The 22,667-nt window shown below is 38.1% G+C and overlaps 1 protein-coding gene across 4 annotated transcripts in view; it reads right to left on the reverse strand.

Annotated features, from left to right (window-relative positions):
- Positions 1-22,667, reverse strand: part of KIF13A (kinesin family member 13A) — a 106,178-nt gene that overhangs the window by 18,750 nt on the left and 64,761 nt on the right. For 2 of the 4 annotated variants that reach the window (XM_064161033.1, XM_064161031.1), the window contains exons 13-29: positions 21,815-21,949; positions 20,749-20,879; positions 18,956-19,042; positions 18,686-18,852; positions 13,110-13,320; positions 10,174-10,336; positions 9,437-9,577; positions 7,686-7,835; positions 6,458-6,622; positions 5,688-5,861; positions 5,045-5,196; positions 4,793-4,925; positions 4,532-4,678; positions 3,518-3,556; positions 2,117-2,216; positions 1,899-2,025; positions 826-881 (exon numbers count right to left, since the gene is read on the reverse strand). In XM_064161033.1, the coding sequence (XP_064017103.1) occupies positions 826-881; positions 1,899-2,025; positions 2,117-2,216; positions 3,518-3,556; positions 4,532-4,678; positions 4,793-4,925; positions 5,045-5,196; positions 5,688-5,861; positions 6,458-6,622; positions 7,686-7,835; positions 9,437-9,577; positions 10,174-10,336; positions 13,110-13,320; positions 18,686-18,852; positions 18,956-19,042; positions 20,749-20,879; positions 21,815-21,949 (2,278 nt within the window). The remainder of the gene's footprint in view (positions 1-825; positions 882-1,898; positions 2,026-2,116; positions 2,217-3,517; positions 3,557-4,531; positions 4,679-4,792; positions 4,926-5,044; positions 5,197-5,687; positions 5,862-6,457; positions 6,623-7,685; positions 7,836-9,436; positions 9,578-10,173; positions 10,337-13,109; positions 13,321-18,685; positions 18,853-18,955; positions 19,043-20,748; positions 20,880-21,814; positions 21,950-22,667) is intronic. The other 2 variants (XM_064161034.1, XM_064161032.1) reach the window with 1 other exon arrangement.

A 22,667-nucleotide genomic window follows, 5' to 3' on the forward strand; every position in this document is an offset into this window, starting at 1 on the left:
ATTTCTCAGGTATCCACCTCTCACCCTAACAAGCTCATCTCTTAGTTCAATTATTTCTTCTGCCTGCTAATCTTTGCAGATAATGAAAAAACAAATGAAAACACTCCTTGTGAGCAGAGATGAAGGAATGAGCGTGTATCATTTTCTACGAGCAGATATTAACGTGTTGACTACATATACGCTTGCAGTAGCCCGCAGTGCTGGAGATGATGACACCTCTGGTTCCTCCTTGGATTCATGTCCAAGTTTATAAGTACAGACTTGCTCCCTAAACAGTCCCTAACTGTGGTGCTCACTTTAGTTTCTTGTCACTTACAGTGTGTACCTGTGTCATAAGAATATATCTCAATAGTCTATTCACATGTAAAGCAAAATACCTTTAAAGGAGAGCATAAAGATTCTCTTACAAAGAGTTAAGAGTCTACAGATATCTCAGTGGAAGGTCTGAAAGTGTTGGAAGGGTCTGTATTAGTGCTTTAACAACATGTGGATTTGTATCTCAGAACACCTGCAGGATCATCTTATCTGCTGTTCAATTTAAGCTTGCTCTCAACTATTTCTGATGGCTATTCTGTTGTACAGCCTATCCCTGTACTCATGCTCCTCAATTTCTATATTTATTTTAAAATAGCTTTGCTTAATTATCTCAATATACAGAAAAGTACCCAAAAAAGCATTTTAAAAGGCATACCAGATAGTGCCATTGCCAAGACTTCATTTTTAAGACATTACTTATTCATTCTTCTATTTATCGATTTATTCATCCAAATTCAAACTAACCCTAACCCCTCCCCCTAGTTTCTCACACCTGTTGTTACAACATACCATTTAAGTCAAGGAAAAGGACAGGTATATGTGTTTCCATCCCTGCAGGTGGAATCCTGAAACAAAGCAAACTGCTGTCAGCAAAGAAGGCAAATTCATATCTAAGTTAATCTGAGCAAACAGATATCCATGAAGTTTCATTACCTGTAACAAATGACTAAAGCTGTCAACATTTTGTTGGATGGTATGAACGCTTCTGTTGCAGACAGTATTTTGTTTAGCCACACATGCAGCTAAATGCAGTGCTTTGCCAAAACATAACTCACACTGCACACAGTATGTTGCAGTAGCTGTGAGGACATGTTTTAAACACCCTTTCCTGTTTCATGAGAAGTTAACTGATTGTAGTAATCTCATTCATAAAATCGACAACTTTTCAAACAACTGGGTATGCAACTACTAGCAAGGGATAGTGTTTATATCAGTGAATACACTTCCAGCTGTAGGACCACAGCTCTTTTCAGGTAGATAAGGGGAAAAAATAGTGACAAAAGAGTATCACTATAAAATTCACCCGATGAGGAAAAGATACTGAGTATTATCAGAGACATCAGTGTACACTTGATAAGGCCCACACTTTCCTAACATGCTGTATTCCTAATGTTTGCATGTCAGTTCCAATGATCTTAGTCAAAACAGAAATTTAAATAATATTAATATATTAGAAATGGAAATTAAACTGAAGAGAAGATATCCTTTGAAATCAGACTTTCTTCCCTCCTTGCTTCTTTTCAGTGAAATGATCACATGCTCCACCATTCATTTTTGAACAACTCCTTTTCTGAAGAGTCAAACTACAGGATAACTTTCCCAGAACTTTGTAAAACACTATGTTACATTATAAAAGGGCTTTCAGGGTTTGAAAATATATCTGAAAGCTACTTTAAAAAGTAGTTTAACCAAATACATCTCACATTCAAACCAACACTTGCCCTTCATGCTTTCTCCCCAATGAGTATAATTTACAGAGCTACAGGCAAAACAAAGCTCTAACACGCCCTCGGATTTTTAGCTTGTAGCATGCAATGTTCATGCAGAAAGAGCTAACCACTCCTGTTTTTTAATGAACATACCAGTTTGCAGGGGCACCAGGAATTCCACTACCTGGTGCTGGAACAAACACTGCATTCCTTTCTTCTGTCAGCCCTACCCACTGTTCAACCAGCCGGGCTTCTCGCTCTAGATCATCTTCAGATTTTTCTACAGCAAAAGACATCACCAATACATGAGACACACATTTTTCAGGGCATAGGGAATAAAGTACTTATGATTGGGACTTAAAGTTTCAAACCTTGTTTATTGCTGATCTTTTGAATCTGCTCATCTAAGTATTCCCTGCGTTTTATCAATGCATCAGACCACCTTTCTCGTACACAGTTTAAATCTTCTTCCTAAGAAAGAAATGGAAAAGAAAGTTACTAGGCTAAGTGGTCAAGAATAAAGGGCAGTGATTTTTGTGGCAATTTCATTACAATAGATGTTAAACAGCTTGCGTGATGCAGGAAACTTTTTTCCCCAAGTAACATGCACACCAATTAAGTACCTCATCACCCATGAATGGAAACTTATTTGCTTTCAAGCCTGAAATTTCAACTGGAGGTAAAGAAAGTGTGACTGCCTTAGTTGCTAGACAGAAATTTACACCACAGGCTAATTACTCAGAGAGGAGGCAATTAAACTTTAACAGCACATCGAATAGGTAAAACAGGCATCATCAGTTGATCAAAAGTTCTCCTGAAGCTTAGACAGGTCAGTATGCCCTCAAACCTGCACAAAAATTCCATTGCTAGTAGCTGCCATCAGTGCCATTAAAAGATTTCTCATGCAAGCAAAACCCATCATGCAATCATGCGTTGTGGTATCACAGAAAATCTGGTTGGTTCTTCTCTGTGATATGTCAGGAAGCGCATAAACAGCCTGCAAGAAGTTAGTAGTTTGATGCTTTTGAGATTCCTGTAAAACCCTAATACGTTATCTGAAGGGCAGTCAGCATTCTCACCTAACTGGTTTTACTTCTCTAAGGCTGCCTACTGGAAATAAGTCTTCCAGGGAGAAACCTGAAACATGTTTTACTTTTTTAGTTGTTTTCTCTTCTGCCTGTTATTACCTTTAAAATGAGCCTTCTGTTACACTTTCTAAACTGCACCTTATATTTACTTACCACACAATAACTACTCAAGGCTAAAGGTTTGTTTTCATGTAGATAAAAATACTGCCTCACTGAAGCTTCTGTATTCACATCCTCCCCTCTTTCTCCCACAAGCTTTTCAGAAAACTGCACAACTTAAAAGATTCTGATGTTTTCTTTAGAAAACAAATAGAAAAATCCTATGCTGTACAGTCTAGTTAGGAAAGATGCCTGCAGCTGCAGGTAGGTTTTTTTTTCTCCCATGACATTCTGTGGAAACTGTTTTCATTCTGAATCAAAGTGTTTATTAAGCTTTCATTCACGTAGGAATTCCTGTAGCCAGTTAGGAGAGCTGACTGCTGAGGACTAGAGAAGAGAGCACACTGCAGGAGTATAAAATCACAAGGTAAACTGAAATAGCAGTGGTTTATAGCCCAGGTAGCCTCTTAAATGCACAGCACAGATGTATTTCAAAGCCGCTTTTGCTTGTTCATTTGAAAAGTTGCTGGCTATTAGCATTAGCTGTGCCCCATGCCACAGGATTGACAGCATCAGCAGCAATACCTGGTAACTATCCATATCACCACCATCATCCTCCTCTTTCTGGTAGGAGAAAATAGATTTTGTAAAACACAAAAACCCCACACATTTCTCTCAACAGAAATACCCCAAAACATAAACATTCTTGCACATCAACATTTTGTAGAATGTTAAAATTACAACAGTCAATATTCTAATAACCAAAGTCTTACTAACAGGTAGAAACAGATTTTCTTTTTTTCCCTTCACTACAGACTACAGCAGCTCAGATGTGATTTCAGCATTAGTGATGTATGTATAAAAGCAAAATTGGAAACCCACAGAATACAGTACTAGGAGTCAACAAGCACATTACCAATATTCATGTTTCACAGATTAATCTTTAAGGTTATACTAAACAACTTGTGGTTCTTCATCCTTTGGATGAATGGCATCTTGCTTCCCCAGGTTATCCATTCCACTTATTTTTAGCTGTCACAGTTAAAATCATGCTTTATTTTCAATATGAACTTGCCCAGTATCAGCTTGAAGTAGTTTATACTTCTTCAGGACTTTTTCTGCCCTTTCACGTTCAGTGGTGGCTATGTTTGCTTCTGATGCAATAGCAACTTGGTCCTTTTTGAAAATGTAAATGTCATCTTACCAGAAGACATTTTCTCTGTTTTTCTTTTTTTACCCCTGCTTTTCCCCTCCTCAGCTTTCACCATCCTTGTAAGGGACAGAAACCAACAGCACTAGGAGCCTAGTATTAATCACCTCTACACACAAAGGTAAAAATAATTTCTGTAGTCCCAGTGTCTTGGGTATAATTCAAATACCACACTTAGCACTTTATCAGTTACAGACTGAGTAATAAGCAAAAAAAGGCAGCAGATCTAGGCCCAAATGCTCACACTGTATATTAACCTCAAACACATCTAAAATGGCAAAACAATGTATCAAATACTAACATGCTAATATCTCTTCTGGAATTATGCTTGGCTGGCTTTAGCACAGCAAAAACAGAACTGAGCAATACGTGAAAATGAACTGCCTTACCTGGTAGCTGTCCAAGCCTCTCTGCAGTTTGGTTGATCTGGCAGTCACACCACCTATGGAGACTGAAAGAACTGCTTCTACCATGAGAGGCAATGTTCCTGAATGTTGTACGGGTTTCACTGTCACCTGAACTCTGCGAGAATGACCCTGACCAGGTAATTGAGAGACAGAAAGGAGGAGAGAAAAAGACAAGACAGAAACTAAGAATAAAATTAAGCATTAATTTGAGCATGAATAAGAAGAAACAGCAAAGATATGTACCTGCCTAAGCTGGAAAATTCCCCCTGTGTTCACATCTTTTGCCTGATGGAGTTCAACTGCAGTATATTCTCCCAACTCATTCAGTTCTTGTATGGAAATCCACATTTCTATTCTTCGAGTTACTTCATTCCACCTACAAAGACATCCCCACAAAAACTAATGGTTGCCTCACCAAAGTATATTTTGTGCACTACAAACATTAGCAAGCCTTTGGAAAGCTGATGGAAGCATTCAGGTGTAATTTATTTGTACCTGTCTCTCAGTGTTCTGGTTTTTGCGTGAAGAGAATCAACTTCCCAAACAGAGCTGCCATTGCCAGTGCATCTGTGACCCCACACCTCAATAGCAAGAGCTCCTTCTGAAATGAACTCCAAAAACTCCTCTGTGACATTCACCACATAGTCCTGGCAATGAGATGAACAGATTACAGTTATTTCATTTAACTGAATGTATCTTCTCAAGTAGTTTGTAAGAACACACTCAACAAGTATGATCATGAAGTTAACTCTGGTCAAGAAAGTTGTGCAAATGATATAATCTCAGCAATTTCTGCTCCTGCATCCTGTATTTCACACTTTGAAATTTTCTATTAAAATGATGTCATAGATCAAATGATCTTTTCTGTGTTACTGAGCTTACTAAGCAAGTATGTAAGGTGTCACTATATATATATTTTCGCCCAGGTGTTAAAGAAAATACCTAAACGTAGAGGACCAATAAACTATTTTTCATTCAAATGCATTCTGAGGAAGTAATGAAACAAAATATTATGGCATTCTAAAGTAGAGTCAAAAGTTATTAGTTACATGAATCAATGCCTGCCTTCATTTTCCAATTCTAAATAGTTTGTTTCAAACATACCATCCTCCCAGTAACACTTCTTTATAATAGTTACCTTACAGTGAGAGAAGGTCACTGTAAAATGAGCATCTTTACTCTGAGGTGAAGGCACATCTGGATCTACCACTGGTGCTGCTACTGTTGACTCACATTGATCCCAAAATGTATATTGACAAAAGACGAAGTTGGAGAGATTAGGTGGCAGTCCAGTTGCTTCTTTTATCTTCACCTGAAGGAACAAAATAGATGTTGTCATAAATATGATGGCTTCTATAAATCATAAATTGTTCAAAAACTAAAGTATTTTATCCAGAAAGCACCAACAGCCAAGAAGAATTTTTAAAGGACACCTCTAACTACTTCCTAAGGAGGTCCCTACTGAAGAGATCTGTGTTTTGAATGTGCAAGGAAAACAGTTAGATGCATCTAAATAGCCTGCACATATACTTGTTTTCTTATGAGGAAGCTGATAAGCTTGAATAGAAAACGAAGCCCTTAATCACAGAACAAATGAAGCCCAAACACCACTCATAGATACTACATTAAACAAACGGCAGGAGATGGTTACATGGAAAAACAGTTTGTCTTCTCCTCTCTGACAAGGACAGTCCTTGTTACATCAGTAGTTATGATGTAGGTCTACATATACCAGAAATGAATGCAAATTCACGTAGCCACTGGCAACCACAGACTGATGTACACTGAACCAAAAGAAGAGAATTTTCTCTTTAGATAATTTTAAGCAATAGCCTGTGTGGCTCAATACTTTTTACATCAGACTGATCACATAGTTACGAAGGACTGAAACTTATCAGGTGTTCTCACCCTGCAGGAGAGCTTCTTTGCTCTGTGAATAATTTCTCCATTGTGATCAGTGACTTCCAGACTCCCGCTCTCACTGGAGTTTTCAGATGAGTCATCTCCTTCTACTACACGTTCTGGGACAGACCCAGTGACTCGCATGACTTCAACGTGCAGCCGTCCTGCAACCTAAGGCAAGATAAATACTAAGACACTAACACCCATGTGTAAGAGACTTAAAAAGACATTAAGATGGCAGATGTTTAACTCTAGGTGTGCAGAAACAGAACGGAATGGTTCTCAACAACATCAAAAACGAGGACGAAGGAATAATAAATCCCAAATGTATTTGTATGCAGCACTACTGACCCTTTTAATTCACAAACAACAGAAAAATTATATTGTGTCATGACTGCACATCAGAATATTATGTCCTGGCTCCAGCTGGGACAGAACGAATTTTCTTTTCTTAGCAGCTAAAATAATGCTGTGCTTTGGATTCAGTATAAGACAAACACTGATAACATATTTTTAGTTGCTGAGAAAGAATCAAGGACTTTTCAACTTCCCATGCTGTGGTAGTGTGCAGGTGCACAAGATGCTGGAAGGGAACACAGCCAGGACAACTCCCCTGAACTAGCCAAAGGGTTATTTCCTGCCACAGAACATCCAGCTCCAGGAGGAGCTGGCCAGGTTGAGCAGATCACTGGTTGGGCATTGGTCAGCAAGCGGCAAACACTTGCACTGTGCATCACTTGTCCTTTTCTCGGGAGTTATTTCTGGCTCTCTTTTTGTATTATTCCTATTCCTTACAATTATTATATTTTAAATAACAATAATTATTATATTTTATTTTAGTGATTAAACTGTTCTTATCTCAACCACTGAGTTTCATTCATTTTCAATTCTCTTCCCCATCCCACTGAGAGAAGGAAAAGAGTGAGTGAGGAGCTGAATGACATCTAGTTGCTGGCTACCATTATATTTACACCAATACCAGGAATTTTATTCTACTATTTTAGTATCTGGGCAGTTGTAAATAGCTAAACATTCCAGGTCAAGTTGGAGAGGCCTCTGAGCAATCTGCCCTAGTTGAAGATGTCTCTGCTCACTGAAAGTGGTTGGACTAGATGACCTTTAGAGGTTCCTTCCTATTGAAAACATGATTTGGTAACAATACCATGCCACCCTGCCAGTGTGAGCACAGGGATGTGCCTAGCCCACTGTAGGTGAGGGCATGTCAGGGCTTTACCTCCCCCTGCTGACTGATGATGGGCACAGCATACTGCAGCTTCACTTCATGGAAAAGGCACTCCAAAAACACATTGGCAACGCCGATTAAGTTGTGATTTTCTTGTGCTTCGTAAAAAGGATCACCTCTTTTGCCAATCAGCTTCCTTATCTGTTATAAAGATCATAAAATTCAGGTCAAAATCTTTAAGTGTAGGAACACAAGATCAAATAACCACTAGCATAAAACCATAGCACAAAAATTAAGTCACTACCAATCTTTTTTGTTCCTGCTACACAAGTAGAAAGAAACTAAAAGCATATCACAAATATGAAACTAAATCCTTCTGAATTTAAATCCTTGAGATGAGACATTATATAATCTTTCCTTTACTATGGGATATAGTAATATGATGACCTACATTTTTTTTAGTGATGTTAAGACAATGCAGATTTTTGCCATGAGCTAGCACAGTAACCACCGACTTCACTTTACTTCTCTGCTCTGTTTACACTTTTTAAATGACAGGGCAAGTCACTCTCTGGTTGAAAAGTTGAGCTGACTGTTGGGTACCACTACAAGGGCAAAAGGGAAGGTGCAGGATGACTACCACTTAAGTCTACAGGTGTTTCAAGTGTTCTTTTGTATGACTCCCATAGAGCTGAGATCACATCTGCAGCATTTTCTACTCAAGTGCTCTATATACAGCCACAAAGAATTCATGCAGATTCCCAGCAGGATATGCACTCCTCAGTGGACTTGTTAGCTCCTTCCCTTCTCCTCTTCCTTTGTCTTCAACACATGCATTTGACCTACATGTTTCTATGTAGTACATAGAATACATGCATTATGAATGACATAGGTCATGGCAAGGATGGTCCTAGCTCAGGCAGACATAATGTACTCAAAGGATGTGCTATCAGTTCTTACTAAAGTCAGCAGCAAAATCATCGTTGTCTTCAATGGGCACAGATGAAGTGCTTGACCTCCCCTGTGTTATGATTTTAGAGATTCCCATTGTCCCGTCCAAGGCATGTAACAAAGGCACAACAGCTGTTCAAACATATTTGAGAATGATTCTTGATACAAGTAATTTAGGTGCTACCTATCAGCCACAAGACAGCAAGATACACTTCCCAGACAATCCTACCTAGATACTTAGAGAAGACATCCTCTGGAAGACCAAATCTTACATCTTTCTCTCACCAGTAAATAAGCAAGCTTTTGACCAGCCTCATGCTTACTTGCCACAGCCAATTTATTGCTCAAATTCTCAGAAAATGCCACGTGGTTTTGAAAGATACTGATGGAGACTAAGTTTCTTTAATTGATTTTTTCACTGCTTTAAGGCTGGGGAATATACAAATGAAATTATAGAATATTTTAGATTATTTTTATTTATTTTAAGATAAAGTTCTACCTTGCTAACATGTTCTGCACGCTGAGCATACCTAAGCAGCACCCTTGCTACCTTTGATACTGACCACAATGCAATAATGTTATTTCTAGTGCAGCCTGGTGCTTTCATTCAGAGCCGGTGCTTGTCTGCATGGCACATTACACCAGGTAAACATGTGCTTAGTGGTACTGTGAGTCACCACCTCAGCACACTTCTATCTGAGAATGCAAGTGAGGATGGGAAATAGCTGTGTTTTATCTGCATTAGGCACCCTTTAATACGAAGTCATTGCACTGGATCCAAACAACATATTAAATGGTGTCAGAAAACACCCCTTCAATCTCTGATACCTTTCAGAAAACGTATACAATACCTCAGGACTTTTCTCCTTCCACTCTTGATAGAGGTCTCTCATGTCAATCAGTTTGTTCTCTAGTTTCTCAATAGTCCACACTTGAGTACCTTTTCCTTTTCTTCTCACCTGAATAGCAGGCTCGCTTACTATTGCACCCCTCTAAATCAGAGGAAAAAAATAATCACTGTAGGGAAGTGCATACAAGTATTTTAACTCTTCACTCATATTGCATTCTTAAAAAGGAATAAAACACAGAACACACAGCTTCTATCTATATGCCAGCCATACTCTCTGTTCTCAAACACAAGATGTACCCTATACTCATGCAGGAATGTTAACATTTTCATGCAAAACACTTATGACAAGCACATTATCCTGATTGCTACCATTATATCTACAGCAGCACTACAAGTAGAAAACCCTTAAGACAAAGCTGCTAGACATCTGCAATAGAAGAGTGATTTTTACAATTATAAATGAAATTCAGGTTTTACAGGAACAGAACACAAATGACTGTTCACAAATCACATACATATATGGTGATCAAACCCTTGAAAGACAAGCAAGAGCCATACTAAAGTAAAACAGGAGCATAGGATAAGTATTCAATACTTTTATTATATTCAAGCCAGACAGCACCCATATTTTGCCTAATAAGAGTAATTATTTTACAGCCTCAAGTCAGGTGAATGTTATATACATCTATATATTTTAATCATAAAACTGCATTTTCCAACATTCATTGTTGTCATTACCTTCTTGTTGGCACTGAGGTTTTCAGCAGGGATTTGAAGTGTTACTTGATAATCAGTTAGCTTGCTCATTTCTTCTGCTAAAAAGTTTGCTTCTCTCACCAGTGTATTTGCCTTTACAATCTGCTCTCGAAGTTTAGCCAGGCTCTGTCGAAACAATTCATCCCTGTGGTGCAGTAGGTAACATGAAAAATACACAGAAGCCTATTTCTATTATTGGAAAGCTGCAAAGACTTTTCTGAAACAAGTCTAAGAAATGCTGTATTGCACTATGTCAGCAGACACCAGTGTCAGACAATTTCACGAGGAAAAGCAGTGATTCCATACCAAACAAACACACTAGTGTTGGGGTACAGCTAGCATAGTAATGCCTAAAGATAAAAGGGCACAGTGCTGTGGAAGCTGTTATTTGATAAAAGCCCTAGGGACTTGCCTAGCTTTGCAGAAATGAAATAACTGCAGCTGTCTTTAATCTGGAGTCACGCTATACAAAAACTACCAGTCCCAACATGTGAGACTTCATCTTGCTAAAACTCACTTCTGCTCTGATCGTGATGTTGGAACCTGCACTTGCTGCAGGCCACAGCCTGGCGTTACACAGTTAGGGCTTTGCAGAGCTACAAACCCCCAGATCTCCCTCCACAAACTTTAGACATCTCCAGCATATACATTCAAAACCATAAATCCTATATCTCCACAGTATCTTTCCAACAGTATAAGAATGAGCACAGCTTATAGCTTGTGCATTCTGTACTGTTAAGAGTGTGGACAAATTCCAAGGTGGTTTCTTAGGCCTGTTGGAGCAAATCTGGTCTTACATAACACCAGGCAAACCTATGACACATACTGTACCTCCATGTGTGACATCACAATATGCTTTCACCTAGGACTGTACTTAATTTGCCTTTTTAAAAGTGTCACAATTATCCTCTGAGCAAAGTCCCCCTTCTCTGCCTTTCTTTGGAATCCCAGCAGCACTTACTGTGTCTCATCATCTTCATAAAAGTGATGATCAGATTTCAGGTATTTCAGTGACCAGCACTTCCCAGTATGATTCTTTTTTTAAGCTTTTCTATGCTAAAGTCCTCCTGAAACACAGTGTGTGTTGTGTATGTGCACTTCTCATTTCTAGAGAATACATTTTACATTACAGACAAGCGTAGGAAGAACAAGCAAACTCCCAGGCCATGCTGTGAATGCAGGCAGTTTTGATAATTGCCTTTATTCAGGTAAGTTTAGATCTTTAGTATGTCTCTACAGTATAAGCCACAGACAACTGTCAATACACCTTTCAGTTCCCAACAGAACTCTTCTTGAGTGGCTATCTTTTTCCCAAAGAACGGCCAGACTGTGCTCTGCTGACTCCCCAGTACCACAGAGTGGTAAATGATTAACAGTGTCAGCAAGCAGCCCTGGATTTTAGTGCCTTTAACATGCTTAAACATGCAGTTTCATGCTTTTGCCCTGTCCAGTCTAAGACTGCAATACTAAGGGGTTTTGTTGGAGCATAAATAGCTCCCTACTGTCAGTGGAGTTTTAGTATGCTTCTTCCTTATCTGCTGTCAGCATTACACAGAAAATTCCTTTCCCTTTGCCTCTGGTTTCTGTTATCCAGGCCATCAAGTGAGCTATTCCAGATCATGGGAGTGACACATTCCACAAACAGCTATAATTGTGGATTCACCCAGAAACGGAAAGCAAAGTCAAGACTTGGTCATTAAACAGTACTTAACATTGAGAGTGCATTACACCTGCAACCACTGCAAGACTTGCTCAAGAGACAGAAGGCAGCTTTGATCTGTTAAGTGCTGTAAGAGCCATGGGATACAGCTATGGCAAATTCCTCCCTTAATCTAGGAAACTGGCATCTGGTGAGCTTTCTGAGGAAGCTCCCATACCGACTTTTTCTTAGCTAGGTTCTTCAGAAAGGAATAGTTTAAGACTATAAAGCAATCTTTTGAGTAACACAATCAATTACTATGGGTAGTTCTCGTTACAGTTGTGTCATTCCATTCAGAGCCGTGCCAGCATCCTTCCAGAAACTTAAAGCAATTTTTAAAAGTTTCAGAAAGGATTTCTTAATCATTTCTACAAAATTCATGTGACAAGTTCCATTAGGATATTAATCAAAGCAAGTACCCACTGAACATGAATTTCTGAAACAATCTTTTAATCCAGACAAGGAAAATTTAGAATCTGAACACTACGGAGGTGTCACTGCAAGTCTCTAGGATTCCCAGTGCCAGACAATGAATATGTTGACCTTCTGGTCTAGTACACCACCACCTCTCCTCACACCAACAAACTCATTTTGTTGAAAGTCACAATGGGTTAACTTTGTGCCAACAGGTTTTAACACCAGGTCAGGTATCAGCTGTCTTTCCATAGTCAGCATAAAGCCAGAATAAACTCTGTGTGATGTGTTCAAGCTGATCTGACAGATACAACCATATGCCTACGACTCAGCTTCACTTGCAATGGCAACAGAGCGACAGCTAATGCTGCACTAATCAAATCTCATGCAATCCAGACACTTGGCTCTTTCACACGTTTTTCACATCCAGTCATTTCATTTTTTTCCCTGCATTTCTTACCCTCTGGCCAGCTGGCTGGTAGATACCCTCTCAGCACTGTGCTACACCATACTTTTACAGCAGAAATCTCTCAAAGATTTATTTCTTGTTTCCTATTTAAGGATTTATTTTTCTGATGACCAATAAAATCTACATTCTTATTTCATGAGTGTTAAACAGGAAGATGCTGCACATGTGCTGCACAGGGTCTAATCCTAAATAAAATGCTACCACTGTGGTGGATTAATTCTTGCATGGCATATCAACTCCATAAAAAAAATATTATTTAGTTTATGGCAGGCAGTTCAAGACTTTTGTCCTTAGTAGTTCTTATTAATGCCTTTGCTTTAACTTCAGTATTCTCACCTCTCTTCTGTCCAAAGATTAACTTTCTGCTGTGCAGTCTGAGCAGAGTAGGAAAGCCTGTCGCTGCCATGCTGATGCTGCCTTTCTGGAGACAACTGCTGCCGCAGCATCTCTAACTCACGCTCATACATCAGACGCTGCTCCTCAAGAGCACTCCGCTTCTCTTCCAAGTACTGCTTCTCCAAGATCTGGACCACATTTTGTACTGGGTCTGCAAAGAAATTTAAAAAATGGAGAAGAAAAATCATCCAGAAAGTGAGAAAATGCCACTTCAGCATTACAGAAGATTCATTACCTATTTGGTAACAACAATCAACATATCTCAGAGCCTCTGCAAACACAACATGGTCACTGCCCACCAATAAATACAAACGCCAAAATCTTCAATACTGCATTAAATAGGTACATCCAAACAGGAAAAAAATATAGCATGCAGTGAGGCTGGAACAATGGTTAAGACTCTTGTCTACTGCCTACATTTCACTGTGATGTTATAGTATGTTCCAGAACCCCATCAGGAAAAAGAATAAATGCAAAAGGTAGCAGATTAATAAGAAAACAACACAAAATACAAGAGAAAATGATGTTAGCCAGAGAAGGAAGCTACTTACAGAAGTAAACAGACATTACTTTCTCCATTTTGGCAGAGAATGAAGCACATTGGAGAGCTCAGATGAAAACTTAGACAAATTGTCTGACTAGTAACACGTTACATTGCGCCAACGTACTCTGCAACACTGAAGCAAAGTATGCTCTGGAGGAAACTTCTGCATTTAGCTTTACAAACCATATTTCATCTCAGGATCAGCCCAAAATAAATATTCATTTAGACACTCTAGCCTGAAATAACTGCTTATGTCAATCAGCTACAGTTAAATCTAAACAGCATGCAGATCAGAGAAATATTACTCCATCTGTTCCTGGGTTTAGGTCCAGTGCCAGAATGTGTCTCTGCAAGAGCAATTCAATGAAACAGGCTCCTTCTATTATATAGTGCATGGATGTATCTACTTCATACATTATATCTGAACAATTAAAATACAGCAAAGGAGTGGTCTGCAAGAGGACCAGTCTAGATGAATATATGAGTGGCAGCAAACCACCCAGCGAATTGCTGGGTTTGTACATCAGAAAGAGAAGGGAGAGGAGGTGGAGTGTTGGATTATTAGGGAAAGCAACATTTCAGCTCTAGGACATGACAGGATTTTCAAATGCTAAAACCTTCAGTTCTGAAATAATGGAAGAGGTATTTCAAACTATTAAGGAAATACTTCTATAAAAGAAAAAGAAAGAGCTGCTATGATTTTTAAGGATGCCTGTCTGTCACAAAGGATGGAGAAAATAAACCTAGATTTAATTACACTGTCCCACTTTGGAACTGAAGGTCCTTGGGCACTGTGGTAAAGGGTTGGACTTGATGATCTGTGAGGTCTCTTCCAACCTTGGTGATACTGTGATACTGTGATCTCTCAAAAATGCCCCAAAACAAAACAAACAAAACACCACCCCAAAACAAAACCTCACCTTTGTAAAATTTTGTGCAAGTCTTCCTGATACTACGAAGTCACAGGAAACAAAAACTACAGCATGCAATAGAGAATTCACACGGAAGGTTCTGCAGGGGTTTTATCATTAGTAGTGTATCCTGGGCATCAAAACACACACAAAGACTCTCTCCAGAACCACATGCCCTGTATCTTGGCAAATCCGTGTAGGATTACATCTAGTAATCTGTAACAATTTAATACTATATCTCCTGAGACCAATTACGCTAAAGATCAACTGACTTAATGTCTGCAGTTTTCACATACATGGTCATCGAGGCATCAGCTCAGAAATTAATTCTTCCCTATTATAAATGCCAGATAAGCAAACAGGATCTCCAGGGTTGTGTTGTTACACTGGGTTTGTATTTGTCCTTCACTAGTCTTTTTTGAAACATTAAGGTTAAAGCAAAATAAAAATCAGTCTGTATGAATAGTGACCAAACAGTAACACAGTAAGGCATAAAGTGTCTTAAAATAACTGGAAATACTACTTTTTAGTATGTACCATTCTCAGAAAGACAGTTGGCTATTTTTGGCTATAAAACAGAGTGCAGCAAAAACAACTGACTGAACCAAGTTCTAATAATCTGCATTACAAACCAAGTTATTCATGTTGATCCGCACCATCTTTCTCTAAACTCCTCCAGATCATACTAGAATTACCTTCACATGCACAGGTTTTACTGAATAATCCATAAACCATCTTTGATTATGTGTAAAAGTGGTTGAGAAACCTCGCATTAAGCAGAAGACAGAGAAGAGTCATGGAAGAAATGAGAAGCCCTCTATTGTGCTTGCAAACATAGGAAATTAATCTAAGCTGACTCACTGAGACTTCCCTAAACTGCTCAAAGACCAACTCCAAGTTCACCGAACAGATCACCTTAATAAAAGGGATCGTTTCAGCCATCTAGACTTACAGGATCATAATCACCACAGGGTTAAATTATACCATAGAAATTACTTGGAACAAGATGCAAGAACCTAATCTAAAACACCATTTGAATTAAATCCATGAGTGGTTGAAGGGAGGTTTATGCTTGTATTAAGATGCAAAAGCTAAATCCATACTTTAAGAAAAGTTTTAAAATTAACTTTTGAAAGAGCTTAAAGAGAAAACCTCAAGCTTTTTCCAGTTAAAAAAAAGGGCCAAAATGTGGTGTTAATTATAAACCATCTACTTAAAAGATGAAAAAAATAGTCACGTTTTTTACAATTCAAAATACCTGCAGTAATATTTAAGTTAGATATAAACATGATGTTCTACTGGTTCGGATTTCTCATGAAAAGTCAAATAAATTAGGGGAGATTCTACCCAGTGCCTGTCAAACACACAGCAAATTCCATACAGTGTTAGAAATCCCAAGTCCCAATCCTTTAAATATTATGTAACAAGAGTACAATGGCCCTGAAAAGACCATTTGTATGCAGTTAATCCTCTGCAAAACATTAGAATATTAACATCGAGCCGGAAGAGTGTATGAGTGGCATTTATTACACTGCTACAAATGTCACTTAATTCACATCTTGCATCTGTTAGTCCAGTAACAGCAATGGTTAACAACTGCTTAAAATTTCATCTAACTGCAGTTTTCTAAGCAAGTTAGGTGGCTTTGATGCAGGCTGCTTTGTTCAGTTCATCAGTTCATCCCAATACTGAGCTGTAACAGTTTTGTTTGCTCAAATGGGAAGCTGCACAACCTAATCACATTGCTTACTTAACCACCACACAGTGTACAAGAACAAAGTAAACTTCTTTGCTACATTCTGTGTTTGACCAGCATCACCAAATTAGCTGTACAAAGCTGATCTGACAGAATCCCACACAGTTAACATGCTGAAGGGAGGAAAGAATACGGATGTTTACAGCTGTTTTCAAAGTTACACATTTTCCTCAGAGCTTCTTTAGAGCTGAGTTGAATATGTGACACTGTTATGCTGGTTCCATGCCACAGAAACAAATGTGTTTGCACCCTGGAGAAGCTAAGCTACTTAAAGAGACTTACTGTTCTATAACAGATCAAGGTGGGAGAAAAAACAACCAAAAACCCAAAACAAAGGAAAAAAACAAAACCTCTTGCTTTCAGCTACATGTCAACATATCACTATAAAGATAATAACCTGGTTTTAAAATTACCTCTTTGCCCTCCCTCTGCCCCAGCTTTTTCCAGAGTATACAACAGAATTAACTATCTTCAGTTTATTTCTTCTTCCTTACCCATATATATTTTTCATTTTAAGGAAGAAATAAAAGAATAAATAAATGGTATTGTAATAAAGGTGCTTTGCTTCTCACCCAATAAACTGGAAGCCTAACAGAAAAGAATGTATTTTGGTATTGAGAACAACAGAAACCTGGAAACACCATCTAGGTTTCAATCAGAAGACCAACCTATGGTCTTTGAAGCCACCTGTTTTGTCAAGGTTCTATTATCAGTTACTACTACACCTTAATTAAGCAACACCTATGCGAGAAGTTGAATTATTGCATTATGATGCCTCTGAAACCATTCACCATATGACTGCTAAGATTTGCTGTGCATTAAGGAGGAAAGAGCTGTAATGAAACATCAAGGTCTGTACTGCTCTTGAGCAAAGACAGAAAACAACCAATAAAAACTGGCTTGGACCACAATCCAAAAAGCTTACTGAACTAAAACACTAAGACACTTTCAGTCAGCTAGATAACAACATATGAAAACCAAAAAAGAGACCCCCTGTTCAAAGAACACAGACTCATTTTAGACTGCTACAGCTTAGTCAAATCTCTGGTTAGTGACAAGCAGATCAAGCATCAATTAATGCTTTCAAACTTCTCCAGCAGTCTCATGCATGAGCCAAGAGAGTTCAGAACCTTTGTCCCAGTTTTGGCAGACATACAGGATGATCTGAGGCCTTAAAACAGGCAACAGAATCTTCACAAGGGATGACAACACTGAAGACCACCAGGATGGCAGATTCATCTGAAATTCGTCTCCTGGTATGAGTGAATCATAATGAGAATATTTCTATTATCAGACAATAACTTGACATCAGTTTAAATGACCTGACCCTGTAATTCACTCACACAAGCAATCTCATTAAAATCAAGCTGTAAAAAAAATAAGATAAAATAAACATTTAAAATCTTCAAACTACTGCTAGAGCATCAAGCATAAAAAATCATCATGCTGTGCTCAATAGCACAACAGAGAAAGTTAAAGAGATGGAAGAGACCAAGAAAAAAAATAAAAGTAAATACTCTATTTCAACAAGTAAACCACAGCCAACAGTAGAAATACTGCAAAGATATGAAAAAAGGAGAACAAAAACCACTGAAACAACATCTATTATGTCTTGTTGGTCAGTGACCAAACCCCAGGGTATTTCCCTTTCAAATGCTGTGTATCAAGAAACCTGTGCAAAGTGGTCAGTAGTTTACCAAGTCTTTCAGCATTTCTTCATACTATTTTACATCCTATGAACTATGACTTGCCTTGTGAAAATTGTGAAAATACTCTATTGTTTTTTATATATAAAATAATGGCATGGTATATAGACTGCATTTTCTTACACTGTCCATAAAGGAAGCATGAGAGGACTTTAGCAAAGATTAAATAAAATACGAAGAGTTATCAAGTGTTAAAAACTCCACTAGTTAACATTCAAATATTGATTTAGCATTTCAGTGTTTTTCTATTAAGGTTAAAATGGGGTCAGTAATATTTGATACAAAAGGAAGAATAACACAAACTGAGTCATGTCTACAGAATCCTATTGTCTGCAATAACTTAAAGCAAGAGGTTAGTAGGGACAATCATTTGATAGGCACAATTTGGCTGCACTATAAAAGGACAGCAAATGTGCAGATAAAATTGTGTCAAGGCACAAACCAGCTACTAATTTGTGTGTGTATACACCTGGGTGCATAAGCTTTTTCCAATGGTCCTAAGACCACTGGAGTAAGAGTATCGCTTGTTCTGCTCAGAAATTAAGACCTTAATTTTTCAGACAATCTAAAAGAACATTTTTATCTGGCTATTTTCTTACCATTACTATTTAGTGTCTTCATAATAACTTCCATTTGTGCAAACTCATAGTTGTAGTCTGGTTCTGAAGAAGCTTCACTAGCTGCATCCAGATCATGGTCTCCTAACGAAGTTTCTTTCTCAAGGTCTTTCAGCCAGTCTCGGCGTTTCCTCTTTGGTAAATTAATTCTGTGTAAAAATTGAAATGCAGTTTCTAAAAAGTTTATACAGAAGAGCAGAGGAAAAAAAATGCTGAACGGCAAGAGGTTGGAATACAAATATCAACTATTACCTAAAAAAGTGGTTGTTTCCCCATAATATTCTATCTCCATGCCATAATTGAGTGACAGAACATACCAAGGTACCATTTACACAGGATCTGAAAGGAGAAAATATGACTTTAGTAAAATCCAAAATATAAAAGGTTGAAAAAGTAACTATGAGATCTACTGTTTTTCCCCTCTACAGACAATGATTTGTTTATCACATGATGTACAAATACACTAGGTTCTCAGTAAAGAATCAACATGAGAGTTACTGGTCTGATTTTTACTGCTGGAATTAAACACAAAGCACCTTTCCCCTCTAGTTTTGGCTGGTATGACTTGTCAGTAAATATACAAAGCTTCTCTTAGTTGCATACCCAGGTCTCCATGTGGGTCACACTGCCTGTTTCTTATGAACAGTTTGTAAACTCGGATGCATACAAATCCGACTGACAATAAGGTCTCCATGACACAAGTTAGTCAACGCAGAGTCATAAAACATACTGGTAACATACTCCACATTCAAGAGTAAGAAAAGATCCTTAGATCCAAGTTTCATTCCTTCATCAGAGTGCCTGTTATTAACAAGGGTTTATTTTTGTGAACACCTGGCATACTGCTATGCTTGCATTTAGGTTTCTCTGTACTTAAGTTTAAGTCACAAAAATAAGACAATGGAGCTGTTGAATGCTGACACATTGGAGTCAGAAAGCAAAATACATTCTTCAAAAGAGGAAAAAAAACCTAAGCAAAATGTAAAAAAGTCTTTTCAGAAGCAGTATTCTGAATTCAGCTGTCTCAACACTAACACTTCAGAGTATTTGATTAAAAACAAACAACCCCACACCAAAAAAAAACTTTCCTGTCTTTTTTCAGTGAAATTCTGATAACTAAATTTCTGTATACACTAAACATTGCAAGAGAATCTTTTACCCACTGACATATGACTTAGTTCTTGCCAGTCAAAATGACTGATTTCCAGTACAGTAACTCTATCACCACAAGTCTGAATCTCATCTGTTTTAAATTTTGTACTGCAGACGAAAAATGCAAATGACAAGAAACTTTTTACTCTATACAAATGAGGTCAAAATTTTCAGGTGGTGTCTCGCAAACATATTCTCCCACTTTAGTACAAATTTCAACATTATTTAGATGTCCAGATTCCAAACGAGCAGCACGATTACTCCACTAGACAGACGTAGCGCTTATCGCGCCATTGGAGATGAAGTGACAAAATTCCACCCAAGGGGCCACAGTGTCCCCAAAAGAAAACACGAGAGTAGAACCAAAAGGAGAAATGTGATTTCACACCACATATTTGCTAGACACAACAACAGTTAAAGATTTCAAAGAGAATTTCAAAATCTTCAAATCTTTAAAACCCTTTTCACACAAAATACTGAGCTTTACACCAGGAACTACACAGGATGCATAATTTATCCATCCCCATTAAGACAGCTTCTTAACTCACTGTACAGATAGGACTGCTAATGGTGCCTCAGTGATCCTGTTATGCAAGGTACAGAGAAGCAATGATCCCTTATTCTTAAGGAACATCTTCTCAAAATGATTTATTTTGAGTTAAACCACTGATGGCCTGTTACGTGGCAAAGTGAATGGGTGGGTGTGGACACGTGCAGAAATCTCATTTCTATCACTGAATTTCACTTCTAAGTATCTCTTTAAGTCATCTATATTGAACTTACTCATTGATCAGAACTTAAAGATACCTCTATGTAAAATAAAAACGCATGCAAGTTTATGTCCTAGTCAAGAAAAGCAAACACTTCCCTAGAGAGCTGCTGATCTCCCTTACCTTGCATTTTCTTTTGGTGTGAGTGTAACTTCTCCATCTAAAGCAATATCAATTTCGCAGTGTTCTGGTTGAATTCCTATACCAAAGAGCTGTATATCCTGTGTGGTATCTGCACCAACTCTTGTGTGATCCTAGAAGATAAGCTGTTACTAAGAGACAAGCAACCTACCACTATTTACTAGGAAATATTTGCTAAAGCACTGAGACTGCACTGTCTATATGCTTTCCTTTGCTAAGCACTTCTATATGGCACTAGTAGATCTGAAGAGAAAGTCACAAATAACTCCTTTGTTCTGGGTTTTATCTTCATATGTTTTTAGATAAAACAAAATAAAGCAGTTGACAAATTCTGATTTTAAAATATTCCCAGATTATGCTTGCTCACAAGCAAGATATCCAGCCTCTAGAGCAGAAAACTATTAAAAAAGGCAGGGTAGTCTTTCATAGCTTTATTAGTAAGGAGCTCTTACAAGCTCATTAGGTGGGTATTTGACACTATTTCACTCTGACATGAGACTAGGCTAAATAGAATGGCATGAAAGTTAGTGACAGTAGGAAAAGACATTTTTGTATGTTTTTGCCTGTGCTCCCCTCTCCCCTATCCTCCTCCTCCTCCCCTGCTTTCTCTTAAGTTTTCCTGTCACCAAAACCTACGTTTATGTTTAGTCTTACTGACTTCTACTAAACTTTATCTCTTTATGACTAACTCATTCATTACTTAAAGCAACCCTCAGCTCACTAACAAGAAGTATCTAACACGAGGCTCTCACTTCAAGTTCAGGTTAACTCTGTTCACATCCTGTCTGGGAAAACTAAAATCTATCTCAGCCCTGGCACACACTGAGCACTTCTCTCAGCGCTGGCAATCAGGAGATAATTAAGAAAACAATGAACCTGAATTGCAAAGGGAAAACAACAGCCTAAACAGTAGGAGGTGGCCTATCCTATTTTGCTGCAACTGGGCTTAAAAATCTAAACACAGTCTGAGTAACACATTGAGCCAGAAAAATCAAAACAATAAGCAAGTGTTCTTTGATTCTGTTAAGCATCCTGTTTGTATTCCTACCTTTAAATAGTAAACCAGAAGCTCATTGAGTGCAGGGTCCGCATTCAGGTTCACCAGGTAACACTTGTCATCTCCAACCTTGATACCTGAAGACTCAAGTGAAATACCCATACTCTCTAGCTGTCTTTGCCTCTCCTGCAAGCACAAATATAGGTTAACCTTGCCTACTGCAATAGGTAGAGACAACTACATCCGGTAAATGAGCGCAGGGGAAACTAAAGGTGAAGATGTACATGCTGAGCAAGCATTCAGTATATTGCTACCAGAAACAGAACTTAAGTCAACTACTATGTTTTTAATAGCATTTTTACACCAATGACAAAATATTAGATCTAATCTTCAAACACCTGCTCCCCAAAGTGGAACTCACTCACTAAGCAACCCAATCGATTTTATTAGAGCTACTCATAAGTAACACAATGTGGCTTGGAATCTCTATGTTAGTCAAAAACTAGTCTCAAAGACTACTTCAAAGACAAACACAATCACAGATATTTTATAAAGTAGCAAGCCACAGTTTAGGTTTATTCTTTAATATTATTATCATTAATAAATAATTAACAAGATGCTAAAGCATATTTGTTTTGCTACAGTTTGAGAGTTGGGTTTTTTTGTCTGGCTGGCTGGGTTTGGGTTTTGCTCTCCCTTTTTAAATTTGATTTAAACAGTGCTTGGTCCAAAGTGTTCTTCTGGAACATTAAGACCAGAAAGAGAAACTATCAATACATGCTCTCCATGCTACAGAAGGTAGAAATATTGTAAAAGTCCAGTGGAATCCAGAAGTCTTATTTTGTTTATTATTGTACTTAAAAATAGTGCACACATGCAGCATTTTCCTTCTCTGGTTTAAAAA

Source organism: Pogoniulus pusillus, chromosome 21 (genome assembly GCF_015220805.1).
Source record: "Pogoniulus pusillus isolate bPogPus1 chromosome 21, bPogPus1.pri, whole genome shotgun sequence".
NCBI classification, from domain to species: Eukaryota; Metazoa; Chordata; class Aves; order Piciformes; family Lybiidae; genus Pogoniulus; species Pogoniulus pusillus.